General features: G+C 52.9%; 1 protein-coding gene across 3 annotated transcripts in view; it reads left to right on the top strand.

Annotated features, from left to right (window-relative positions):
* The window catches only part of AKNA (AT-hook transcription factor), a 66,397-nt gene that overhangs the window by 28,616 nt on the left and 24,674 nt on the right, over nucleotides 1–13,107 (top strand). For all 3 annotated transcript variants that reach the window (XM_039506632.1, XM_039506630.1, XM_039506631.1), the window contains exons 5-7: nucleotides 11,556–11,712; nucleotides 12,625–12,785; nucleotides 13,039–13,098. In XM_039506632.1, coding sequence (XP_039362566.1) covers nucleotides 11,556–11,712; nucleotides 12,625–12,785; nucleotides 13,039–13,098 — 378 coding nt within the window. The remainder of the gene's footprint in view (nucleotides 1–11,555; nucleotides 11,713–12,624; nucleotides 12,786–13,038; nucleotides 13,099–13,107) is intronic.

Here is a 13,107-nt window from a genome sequence, read left to right as displayed (position 1 = left end):
TCAGGTGCAGTTCTGAGGATCGGGCTCCTGCCAAGTTGCCCGAGTGGTTTGTAACTGGTTGAAGCTTGGATTTTCTCTAAGGTTCAGAATCTGCCCCCTCAGCCTGTCTGCTTATGAGGGGGGCTGTCTCCAGAGTTAATATAAAGATGAGCAGTATGGATTCATACCCACATCCCAGCGAGGGCAGCAGTCTGATTTCCATCCCAGCAGCCCGGAGTTTGGTTACTCTGACAGCACACGCACATGGAGGGTTAGTTGCTCAATAGGAACCTGGCTCCTAGCAAAAGGCTCCATCTCTAGTCCCCTTCCAACGGCCCAAGCTTTGAATTCGCAGCGTCCTCGCACGCTGCCTCTTGCTTCCTTCCTCTTTCTGGGGAGCTGCTGAGCTGCGGTTTAGCGAGTGCAGCGCTGGGGGAAGTCGAAATCTGGCGCAATGTCACATTGCAAAGCTTCTCGCGGTCTCCCTGTGGCGGGACAACGACTCACCGGCACGGCGCCTCCTGCTGGTTGTCCAGGGAATTAGCTCTTTTCCAGCTCTGGAGCGCCCTCTGCTGGCTGAGGTCTCGCCTGCTGCTGGCCCCCATGTCCCGTCTGGACCCCGGTGCCCTTTGCCCAGGAGTTCTGCCCAACACACCACAGTGTCTCTGGGTCTCCCCTCTCAGGGGAACCCCCCGCCCCCAACCATCCTATCCCCACCTTACCTCAGGGGCTACTGCCAGTCACCATCTAGCCCCTGCTCCCTGGGCAGACTGCAGCCTATAAACCCCTCATCGCCAGCAAGGGGGGTTGGACCAGCTGCCTCTGCCTGTCTCTGGGCTGCCCCTTTGTGGGCCCTTAACTCGGCCTGCAGCCTGGGGCTTTGCTAGGCTGGAGCTCCCCAGCTCCCTCTACCCTTTCCCAGCCCTGCTCCACCCTAGCTACCCTCCTCAGCTTCCCAGCCGGGTCCTTCTCTCTCAAGAGGCTAGAGAGAGAGTGTCTGTTTCCTTCTGGCCCCACGCCCTCTTATAAGGGCCAGCTAGGCCCAGACTGCACTGCTGCAGCCAGGGCTGCTTTCCCCATCAGCCCCCCAGCCTTTCCCCTGCCCCAGCCCTCTCCCAGGGCTGTTTTAAGCCCTTCAGGGCAGGAGCGGAGTAATCACCCCGCTACACTCCCCTCCTCCTTCCCTTCCTGTTTGAGGCCAAGCCCCGGCAAGAAAAGAGACGCCGCTGAAGCTGGGTACGTGTTGCAAAAACACCCCCATGACCGTTCGTGTGCATTCTGAAGTGGCTCTTGCGTGCCTGCCTCTGGTAGGTTCACTTGCCATCAATATTCTGGCCCAGGAGTTTGCGCTCGGGAACCATCGCAGAGACGGCAGGGCTGGTTCTGTGGTACCCTGCACTTGGTGGTGCTGTGCCTGGGTGAAACCGCAGCTGCAAGGCACGTGCTGTGTGCAGATGCACTAAGACGGCGGGGGCTGCCCCCTGCAGCTGTTTCTTTGCTTCGTATGTAGCTGGAACCAGTGAGTAATACACACTCTTTCCTGCCATCGATTAGGCAAATGGTCTGCTGCAGGTGCCCCGCGGCTCATTCGCTCTGTACTTCTCTGGCCCCCATCACCATCACACAGGGGTGGGCAAACGATTTGGTCCGTGGGCCACATCGGGGTGTGGAAATTGAATGGCGGGCCTTGAATGCTCACAAAATTGGGGATAAGGGTGCGGGAGGGGGTCAGGGCTCCAGCTGGGGGTGCGGGCTCTGGGGTGCGGCCAGAGATGAGAAGTGCGGGCTGGGGCAGGGGGTTGGGGTGTGGGGAGGTGGTGATGAGGGCTCCGGCTGGGAGTGTGGGCTCAAGGGTGGGGCCGGGGATGAGGAATTTGGGGTGTAGGAGGGCGCTCCGGGCTGGGACTGAGGGGTTCAGAGGGCGGGAGGGGGATCAGGGTTGAGGCAGGCGGTTGGGGCACGGGGGGATGAGGACTCTGGCTGGGGATGCAGGCTCTGGGGTTGGGCGGGGGATGGGGGGTGTGGGGTAGAAGAGGGGACTCCAGGCTGGGATCAAAGGGTTCAGAGGGCATGAAGGGGATCAGGGGATTAAGGCATGGGGGGGGCTCAGGGGTGCAGGCTCCGGGCGGCGCTTACCTCAAGCAGCTCCCAGAAGCATGTCCCCCCACCCTGGCTCCTACGCGGAGGCGTGGCCAGGTGGCTCTGCGTGCTGCCCCGTTCGCAGGTGCCCTTCCCGGCCAATGGGAGCTGTGGGGGCAGTGCCTGTGGACGGGGCAGCACGCAGAGCCACCTGACCATCCCTCCACATACTGCGTAGGAGCCAGAAGCGGGTCATGGCAGCTGCTTCCTGGGGCAAGCTCCCGACCACAGCTGAGGGCTGGATTGAAAGGTCTGAAGGGCCGGATGTGGCCTGCAGGTCATAGTTTGCCCACCCCTGCAATAGCACCTCACACTCCTTAATGTATTTGTCTTCACAACACCCATGGGTGGCAGGCCAGTGCTGTTATCCCCATTTTATGTATGGGACACTGAGGCACAGAGAGCCAGATCCTCAGCGGGTGCAAATTGTTACAGCTCCATTAACTTCCCCATGTCCTAGATTCCAAGGCCGGAAGTGTGACCGTTAAGTCTGATCTCTTGGATAACGCAGGCCACAGAACTTCCACGGCGGAGGAGCAGGGAACTGAACCTGGATCTGTCGAGTCCCAGGCTAGTGCCCAAACCACTAGGCAATCCTTCCTCTTGCTGCTCCATGGCATTCTGGGGTGTAGCTATGCTCCAAGCCACCCTGTCCTCCTAGCTTTGGGGCCACCCGTCCCCTTTAGCCTCCCATGCAGTGCCTTGCGCACGGGTGCGCGCACGCCAGCCGGGGCCACTTTGCCGTGCGCTGCTGTAGCAGGGAGTGCGGCGGGACGCCCTGGAGAAAAGCTGCGGCTGAGAGAGCTGGCAGCAGTCCGCGTGCTGTGATCATCGCAGGGCAGGGGGAGGCTGTGCGTTCGGTCTGTCTGTCTGGGATGTGGCGCCGGCTGGCTGAGGAGGGTCAGTCTGTGAGCAGGGGAGGCCCCGGTGAGAGGAGTGACTGGGGCTCAGCGTGGAGGAGGCGCTGTCCGTGAACAAAGTGTGTGTCTGGCGGGGGGGCGGTGCGTCTGTGAATTCAGCTTGGAGGGGAGCCCAGCCATGTGCAGGGAGGTGGGGCATGGACAGGGCTTGTTAGAGAGGATGTTGTCTGGGAATGAGGCCTCGGGGTAGAAGGGCAAGTGTCTAGCTAGGCTTGGGGTGATGGAGAGACACCCTCTGGGAGTGGGGGCCTCTGTGCGGTGAAGGGTCTATCAGCGAACGGGGTTTGGAAGTGGGAGCAGGGTACCAGGCCTAAGCAGAGCACGTCCCTCCCTCTTCCTGCTCGGTGTCTGGTCCCCTGTCTGCAAGGCCCCCTCAGGCCTGGTGAAGTCCGTACTCCCCTGCAGGGCTTGTCATCTTGGCTTGCACGGCACATCTCCCTCTAGCACCGCCGTGCGACGCGACAGGGGTTGACACATCTCAGTGCAACATCTCACGTGCCGGCAGCTCCCTGGGCTCGGGTGGGCGCTGTCACTCTGCACTACAGCCTCCCAGCCGCAGCATCACTGTGTGCCCGCTCCCAGGCCCTGGCTGGCTGGGGAGAGACGGGGCCTCTTTCAGCACCATGGCCCTGCAGGCAGACAGGTGTAGGTGAGCTCTGATCCCCCCTATCTGGAGCCCAGCCTGGGGGGGTCCCCCTAGGATAACGGGTTTGGCAGCCTGTAGATGTGGGGTGGAACCTCTTTTTCCCAAAGACTCCATCCAGCTCTTAAAGCGACAGTGCAGCACCCAGCGCTATTCCCCAGGCTTTCCGGCTGCTCAGCAGTACACTCTCCTCTGCATCACACGGGGAAGGTTTATTGGTGAACTCAAGGGCTGGGAGGACCAAAGTGCAGCCTCCAGCTGTGCTACAAGCATGGAGTAGCAGCTCCGCTCTGCTCGAGGTGACGTGGCCTGTAATGATGCTTTGCGCTGTTTCAGCACCTGCCCTGTGAGGATCTCAAAGCACATTAGATATTAAACCTCCCCTCTTGAGGTAGGGGTTCTCCCCACTCTACGCAGAGGAATGGAGACACTGAGAATGTTAAGGACCTGATTTTCGGAACAGCTGAACACCCCACCCCTCCAGCTGTCCATCGGAGCTGCAGGTGCTCAGCACTTCTGAAAATCAGGCCTCAGGTGACTTGCCCAGCGTTACACAGCCAAGTCAGAGCTGGGAAAGAACCCAGGAGTCCTGACTCCCAATTCCTTGTTCTAACCATTAGGAAAGACTAACCCTCAATATAGGGAAAGTAGCATTAGCTTTAGTATAGACCAGAACTAATCACCAGCCGAGAGCATCACTTATTTGTCAGAATTCTACATAGGATCAGCACAGCCAACCCAGCCCTCTGGGGAAGCCAGCCCGTAGTCCCCTTAGGGAACGGGCTTGCTGGTTAAGAGAAGTAAGACAGAAAGAGGCAGATTTACAAACGCTGGCTTCCATTTGTTGTGCGCACAAATTGCAGATGAAAATAATTGCGGTGTGTAGAGAGGGCAAGTGTTTTGGGCCGGCAGTTTAGGTCAGGTAGGTAGCTAGGGGTCTCAGCTCCACCAGTGAGGAGTGTAATATAAATTCCTGAACAGGCCCTGATCGGGGGTGCAAACATGGAAGCCTGCTTAAGGTTGAAGGTTTGGCTGAAACTAACAGGAACTGCTATGCATTTCCTCTGGACCCCTTCTGGAGAAGCACTGCAGTGTCTCTTTAAATAAGAAAGAATTAGGCTCTTAAGCCTGTGACTTATCATAGTCAGTGACTATTTTATTAGCCCGAAAGGTCTTGCTGGCACCAGCCGCTGCTTTCTGAATCATTGCAAGCGATTAGCTAGTGTGTGTATTTATATATAAAAACATGCACGTTCCCAGGCACGCACTCCCCCTCCGCTTCCGGAGGCGGAAAAGTCTGTAAGGATGGCTACAACTTCCAATTGCTGGGAGCTTTAGGGTATATGGTGGGAGTGCCAGAGCATTTGCAGGCAGGTCACCAAGTATCTTGGTCGTGTGCCCCCACCCTGGGTCTTTTCCCGCAAATCAAATGTGCATCTCTCTAATCTCCAGAGCGCTTTTCTTTTCTTTCTGTTTCAAGTTCTTATCTTTGATCATCAGAGCATGAAGGCTCCCTCTTTAGCTAATGGATCGCCTGGAGCAGCCATCATGCATTTGTGGACAGGGGATGCTGGACTGTGCATTACAGGATGCAGTCATCACACCGTGCCCCTGCAGTGTTTTGTGTCCAAGCGATGGCACAATGTTGTGTGTCCCGGGTTATCACACTGTGTTATCTCGACGCTGATGTGGTGTCGATGGTGTGCTGACATCATCTATTCCCCCCTCACAATCTTTAATGTATTTATCCTCACAATACCCCTGTGAGGTAGGGCAGGGCTTTATACCCATTGTATAGATCGGGGACTGGGGCACAGAGAGGCTAAGTGACTCGCCCAAGGTCATACAGGAGAGTCAGTAACAAAGGAGGGACTTTAACCTAATTCTCCCGCATCTCTGCTCATGTCGTAACCACTGGCCCGCGCTTCCTCCCTCCACCTTGTGGTGCTGTGTGAAGCACGTGCCCAAGTGAACTTGAAACTCTAATGATTTTGCAGGCTGCGAATCGGGGCTGTCCTGCTGGCTTTGGGACAGGGGCCTTCCCTCTCCTCACAACACCGTGGCTGTCCGCGGGTCTCATGCTGGCGCTCCTTAAAACTAAACAATCCTTCCAGTCAGTCCCAAATTAGAATAGAAGTCAGCTGATGAAATTAGAGGCAGACTGGGGAGGAAGGATGGTCTTGTGGGTAAGGCATTGAGCTGTGGGTTCAATTCCCTGCTCTGACACTGGCTCACCACGTGGCTGGGGGCAGGTCACTTTCAATCTCTCTGTGCCTCGATTTCCCATAGTAAAGTGCAGATAATAATCGCCCATCTTTTGTCTGTCTCATCTCTCTAGATTGTGCACTCTCTGAGCCAGGCAACGTCTCTCGCTAGGTGCATGCAAGTCCCCCCAGTCTCTGTTATAAATAAATACGGTAAATATGTTTTCTGGCTGTACAAGTCACAAAATCTTTCCGTTTCCATTCCCAAGAGCCAGTCTCTTGCTGCATTCGGGCATAAAACTGTCTGGCACCGACCTGACATGGAACAGAGCTGAGCACGCTGTTCACAAGGACAAATCCATTCAGCACATTCACCTCCCCTCTGGGTTTGTGCATTATCCCCAAACACGTTGGTTGTACAGCTGCACGCTCAATCTGATGGATGAGCTGAGCTGATGGGTAGCTCACAAACTGCTTAACGCTACTGTTGCTGCAAAACAATTGCTGTTTGTAATCCAGTGCCTGTGCTGTGGTGGGAGTCATCTATCTATATTGCATGGTACTATTCCTGCCTCCCGAATGAATGATTCTCAAGGCCAGAAAGACCTGTCGAGGGCCACATGTGCATGCTTTTGTGTGTGTGTAATTGTATGAGGATTCACATGCAGGTATGTACTTGCATGAGTTCCTGGGGTAGGATACGTTCCTTTTCCATGTAGATCCATGCCTTGTATAATTAGATGTGTTGCTGTGCATCGTCCTTCATGTGTGACATGCATGTTGAGTGACTGCTGTCTCGCGTTGCTGGTTCCAGGCAACAGTCCATGGCTAAAACGGATGAAGAGGAGAGGGCTGGGCCAACAACTGATTCTTTTGTTTGGGGGCTAAACTGAAAAATACAGAAAAAGAATTTGGTTCGTTTCTAATCAAAACTGATTTTTTTTTGCCTTCAGTTTTTCTTGCTGAAATGAAAAACCAAAAGAAAAAAAATGAATTCAGGTTGAACAAAACTTTTCATTCTTGATTCAAAACTAAATGTGGGAACGATTCGTTTCACAAACATTTCTGAATTCTTCATATATATATATATATTTTTTGGTTGAAACTATTAGTCAAATTTGACTTGAATTTGCGAATAGTTTCAATACTCCCCAAAATACATTTTTCAGCAAATTTACTATTTGCTGCAAACATTTTGCCCAGCTCTAGCTCCAGCTGCCAGCATGCACCTCTCCAGCAACAAGGCTGTCTGCTGGGAGTACAACATCTCCTGCTGAAACTCCGTCACACTAGCCAGCTGGAAAACTCCTTGGAGCAGTTTTGAGCTGCAAACTGCATTTTAGCCACCAACTCTATTTCTGCTCTGTGGGGCAGGCTCCAGGGTGGCTGCTAATGGAAGCAGAAACCTGACGAGTTGCGAGCAAGCTGCTCACAACAGCACTCTCGTGGTCAATGGCCAATACAGCTGGACCATAGAATCTCTATGGCAGGATTTCTCAAACTGGGGTCACCCTGCGGGCCGGGCCGGTGCGTTTACCTGCCCCGTCCCCAGGTCCGGCCAATCGCGGCTCCCACTGGCTGCGGATCGCTGCTCCGGGCCAATGGGAGCTGCTGGAAGCGGTGTGGGCCGAGGGACTTACTGGCCGCTGCTTCCAGCAGCTCCCATTGGCCCAGAGCAGCGATCCGCAGCCAGTGGGAGCCGCGATCAGCCGGACCTGCAGACGGGGCAGGTAAACAAACCGGCCCGGCCCGCCAGGGGCTTTCCCTACACAAGCGGCGACCCCAGTTTGCGAAACCCTGCTCTATGGATAGTAATTACATACTTGAATAATAAGAATATAGCCTCAGAGAGATACTACCGACCGCCTGACCAGGATGGTGTTAGTGACTGTGAAATGCTTCAGGAGATTCGAGAGGCTATTAAAATAAAGAATTCAATAATCAATTATCCCCATTATTGACTGGGTACACCTCACCTCCAGGACAGGATGCAAGAGATAAAGTTTCTTGACACCTTAAATGACTGCTTCTTTCAGCAGCTAGTCTTGGAACCCACAAGGGGAGAGGCAATTCTCGATTTAGCCCTAAGTGGAGCACAGGATCTGGTCCAAGAGGTGAATATAGCTGGACTGCTTGGTAATAGTGACCATAATATAATTAAATTTAACATCCCTGCGGTGGGGAAAACATCACAGCAGCCCACCACAGAGGCATTTCATTTCAGAAAGGGGAACTACTGTACACAAAATTCAGGAAGTTAGTTAAACAAAAATTAAAGGGTACGGCGCCAAAAGTGAAATCCCTGCAAGCTGCATGGAAACTTTTTAAAGACACCGTAATAGAGGCTCAGCGTAAATGTATACCCCAAAGTAAAAAACTTAGTAAGAGAATCCAAAAAGTGCCACCAATGTAAACCGTGTACAAGAAGCAGCGAGAGGCAAAAAGGCATCCTTTAAAAAGTGGAATTTAAATCCTATTGAGGAAAATGGAAAGGAGCATGAACTCTGTCACATGAAATGTAAAAATATAATTAGGAAGGCCAAAAACAGAATTTCAAGAACAGGTAGCCAAAGACTCAAACAGTAAAGCAAAAAATTTTTTAAGTACATCAGAAACCAGAAGCCTGCTAAACAACCAGTAGGACCACTGGACACTGTGGAGAAACTAAATTAATCAGTCTTCACTGCTGAGGATGTGAGGGAGCTTCCCAAACCTGAGCCATTCTTTTTAGGTGACAAATCTGGGGAAGTCGCCAGAACTCAAATGTGAAATTACAGAACTGCTAACTGTGGTTTGTAACCTATCATTTAAATCAGCTTCTGTACCAGATGACTGGAGGATCGCTAATGTGACACCAATTTTTTAAAAAGGCTCCAGAGGCAATCCTGGCAATTACAGGCCTAAATTCAGTACCAGGCAAACTGATTGAAACTATAGTAAAGAATAGAATTTGTCAGACACATCGATGAACATGATTTGTTGGGGTAGAGTCAACATGGTTTTTGTAAAGGGAAATCATACCTCACCAATCTACTAGAATTCTTTGAGTGGGTCAAAAACCATGTGGACAAGGGGGAATCGAGTGACTATAGTGTACTTTAGATTTTCAGAAAGCCTTTGACAAGGTCCCTCACTAAAGGCTCTTAAGCAAAATAAGTAGTTACGGGATAAGAGGAAAGGTCTCTCATAGATTGGTAACTGGTTAAAACATAGGAAATAAAGGGTAGGAATAAATTATCAGTTTTCAGAATGGAGAGAGGTAAATAGTGGTGCCCCCCTGGGGTCTGTACTGGGCCCAGTCCTATTCAACATATTCATAAATGATCTGGATAAAGAGGTAAACAGTGAGGTGGCAAAAATTGCAGATGATACAAAACTACTCAAGATAGTTAAGTCCCAGGCAGATTGCGAAGAGCTACAAAGGGGATCTCACAAAAGTGGGTGACTGGGCAACAAAAGGGCAACTGGTGTTCAATGTTGATAAATGCAAAGTAATGCACATTGGAAAACATAATCCCAGCTATACATACAATGATGGGGTCTAAATTAGCTGTTACCACTCAGGAAAGAGATCTCGGAGTCATTGTGAATAGTTCTCTGAAAACATCCACACAATGTGCAGCGGCTGTCAAAAAAGCGAATAGAATGTTGGGCACCATTAAGGAAGGGGTAAATAATAAGATGGAAAATATCATATTGTCTCTCTATAAATCCATGGTACGCCCACATCTTGAATACCGTGTGCAGATGTGGTTGCCCCATCTCAAAAAAGGTATATTGGAATTGGAAAAGGTTCCGAAAAGGGCAACAAAGGGTATGGCATGGGGATGGCTACCGTATGAGGAGAGATCAATAAGACTGGGACTTTTCTGCTGGGAAAAGAGACGACTAAAGGGGGTGGGGGAGTATGATCATTCATCATTCATTCATTCATGCCCGTCACCCCAACCGGGGTAGACCTCTATAAAATCATGACTGCTGTGGAGAAAGTAAATAAGGAAGTGTTATTTACTCCTTCTCATAACACAAGAGCTAGAGGTCACCAAATGAAATTAATGGGCAGCAGGTTTAAAACAAACAAATGGAAGTATTTTTTCGCACAACGCACTGTGCCAGGGGATGTTGTGAAGGCCAAGACTATAACAGGATTCAAAAAAGAACTAGAGAAGTTCATGGAGGATAGGTCCATCAATGGCTATTAGCCAGGATGGGCAGGGATGGCGTTCCTAGCCTCTGTTTGCCAGAAGCTGGGAATGGGCGACAGGGGGTGGATCACTTGATGATTACCTGTTCTGCTCATTCCCTTTGGGACGCCTGGCATTGGCCACTGTCGGAAGACAGGATACTGGGCTAGATGGACTTTTGATCTGACTCTTTCTGGCTGTTCTTATAGAGAGCTTGTGGATGGGGGGTAACAATAAGGCAAGAACCAGTCCAGAAGAGTGCAGATGGGCACAAGCCCTGCCTTCTGTCTCCACCTGGGTTCCTGGGAGCTTGGGCGGGGGAGAATTTGCTACCAGAAATGGAATGAAAGGAAGAGCTTTGGAGGAAACTCCTCCCAGATAGTGGTTAACGTGGGGCAGGTGGAGCTGGGTTCTGAGCCATGCTTCACGGCGCGGGAGTGAGCAGATGGCGGGGATTACTGAAATCCAGCTAAATCCTCTGCCAGCAGAGGAGGGATGAGAGCTGGGAAAGCGGCCCAGGAGGAAGGAGGGAGAGACAAGTGCCTTGGTGCTGAGGCGACGATACTGTTTCTGAATGGATTGCATTTTATTGCGAGGACGTGAAGTGCAACTTAAAAGAGAGGCGCTGCCAGCCAACACGGGCATCCTGGTGCCAACTAGTGAGGGTATCCTTGGTGCTCCTTCTGGGCTAACAAGGGAGCCAAAGAAAGAGTTTGGCCGGAAAATAGTTCAGGGAGAGATTTCTGCTTTCAGCACTTTATGTGCCCAAAATCTTAATAACGTGTCAAGGTGGAGATGTGTGTGCGCGTGCAGTTTTGTGCATGTGGGCTATGCATGGATTTGAGGGTACATGTAGATCCACATCTTCTGAGTGCTATATCACACTCTTGTCCCCATCCACCCTGATGCACCCACCCCAGGCATTAGCCCTGCACTGATGTTCTGGGAACGTGCTGCTGCTGTTGTTCCTTGGGGTGGAGATCAGGGTCTTCTAGGCAACGTAAGGGGTGGTAGGGCCAGACTGAGCTGGTGTTTACTAGTCTCTGCTCTGCTGGCTCAGGAAGGCAGGATGAGACGCCTGCTGTCCCTCAGAAAGCCCACTAGCAATGGGAGAGGCAGGATGAGCAGTTGGTTAGTGGTGGAGCCGGCTCTTCCTTTGACAGACTCCCCCAGCTGGTGCTGCTAGACAGGACCCGAGCCGAGCCCTCTCTGTGCATGGTGCTCTCGGCCTCTCCCTGCTTGGGCAGTGGGAGATCAGAGCAGGGAATGGGAGCAGGAGCGGGAGCTCCTTTATGGCAGGGCAGAGCATTACCCCAAGGCCAGCATGGAAGAATATCCCCCAGACTAAAGCAACACACAGAGCTGGTGCTTCCCACAAGCTGTCCCGGTGGATCAGTTGGTGTCTGCAAGCCTGATCCTCCGGGTGCTGAGGGTCAGTGTCAGGAGTGACCTGAATTCTCCGCTCTGTTTTCTCCCCGCCCCTCAGGTGAGCTTGTACGCCGACCCGCCGAAGCCAAGCCACAGCGTTCACATGGGGACCATGGCCCACGGCTCCAAGGTCATGGCTTTCAGCATCCCACAGATCCAGACAGCAGCATTCAGCACCACGCCTGCTCCAGCCCTGCCAGCGGGTCTGGATGAAGGTGGGTTTGAGGCACTGGAGAGTCTGTTAGTGCAGCTGCTTTTCCTCTCGTTCTGCTGCCCCCTTCCTTCCTGCCTGGCAATAAGCAGCTCCCTTATGCCTGCTGTTCTCCAGCTGTTCACAACTGGGCAGCAGAGATGGGGACAGCTCCAGAGCAAATGCCAACGGAAGAATCTGGATGCATGCCATCTACCAGCAGCTGGAGATACTGTCCATCATCGCTAGCCTATGCTCCAGCTCCCAGGACTCCACCACGGTGGTAGGGGTGCTGTGTTCTTGCAGACACTGCTCATTCTGGTGTGCAGGATCCATTCACCTTGCACCCTCCCTAGCCCGTGCCTATGCTGCCCACCCATTGCTGGGATCCCTGTCATGCAGCATCTTGTCATCACCTGCCCAGTTGCATCCGTGCTGCCCATGTGCAGTCCCCACATGTCTCTGTAAGGGAAGGATGTGGTCCAGTGTTGGCCTGGGTCCAAATTCAACACTGGTCCAAGCGGCCATGATGCCAGTGACATCAATGGAGTTGGCACCATTTGTACCGGCTCTAAATATTCCCCACCATCTTCTCAGCGGCAGTGGGAGAAGCAAAGAGAGCCGAGCAGGGCTGACTGTTCATCCCGGCGCAGCCCCGTGCCAAGGCGGATGCTCATTCACAAGGAGTTCCATCTGCCGATTGACACGTGCACCAGAGACTGAGACCCAGATGCTTCTCACCTGGGCTCTCTGACTCATCGGGAGCTGCTGAGAGTGAGCTGAACGTATTTGATCTCACTGCTCTGGAGTCAGGTCTGGAGACTGTGGCTTGTCCCTGCCGTGGTGCTCAGGATGGAGGTGGTCCCTTAGTCTTGGCGTCACCTAGAGAGGGGAGATGACACAGCTGGGATCGTCTTACATTTGTCTTCTCTTCCAGGGCCATCGTCAGCACCAGGTGGCCAGGCTCCATCCTTTCCGGCTCATTCCGCACTCGCCGGTGTGGCTGGGGTTGACGCCTGCACCTCTACGGAGAGACCGTTTCCGGAGGATCCCCTGACACAGACGCTGGCGGGTCAGGCGAGGAAATTTGAGACGCAGGCAAGTGGGGTCCCGAGCGAGCAAACCGCAGTGTGTGGAACGAAACCCACTCGTATTTGGGGACTGGGGGCGCTGAATTTGTCAGTGCTGGGGGAGAATCCAGCAAGGGATGGGGGACAAGAAAGGAACCGTGAGGAAGAGGAGGGGCGGGTCTAGGAGGTTACGCTCCATTGTAATGCTGCAACCATTAGAATCACCTTCCCGTAGGTCAGCTCCATGGGACGTTAGTTAATGCCTTACTCCTCCCATCCAGGTGGAATCCTTCGAGGGACTGATCCAAATGGGAAGACTCACCCCGCGGGACCAGCTCTCGGTACACCCA

Source organism: Mauremys reevesii, linkage group 19 (assembly GCF_016161935.1).
Source record: "Mauremys reevesii isolate NIE-2019 linkage group 19, ASM1616193v1, whole genome shotgun sequence".
Lineage (NCBI taxonomy): Eukaryota > Metazoa > Chordata > Testudines > Geoemydidae > Mauremys > Mauremys reevesii.
This window is presented reverse-complemented; position numbering and strand designations above follow the sequence as displayed.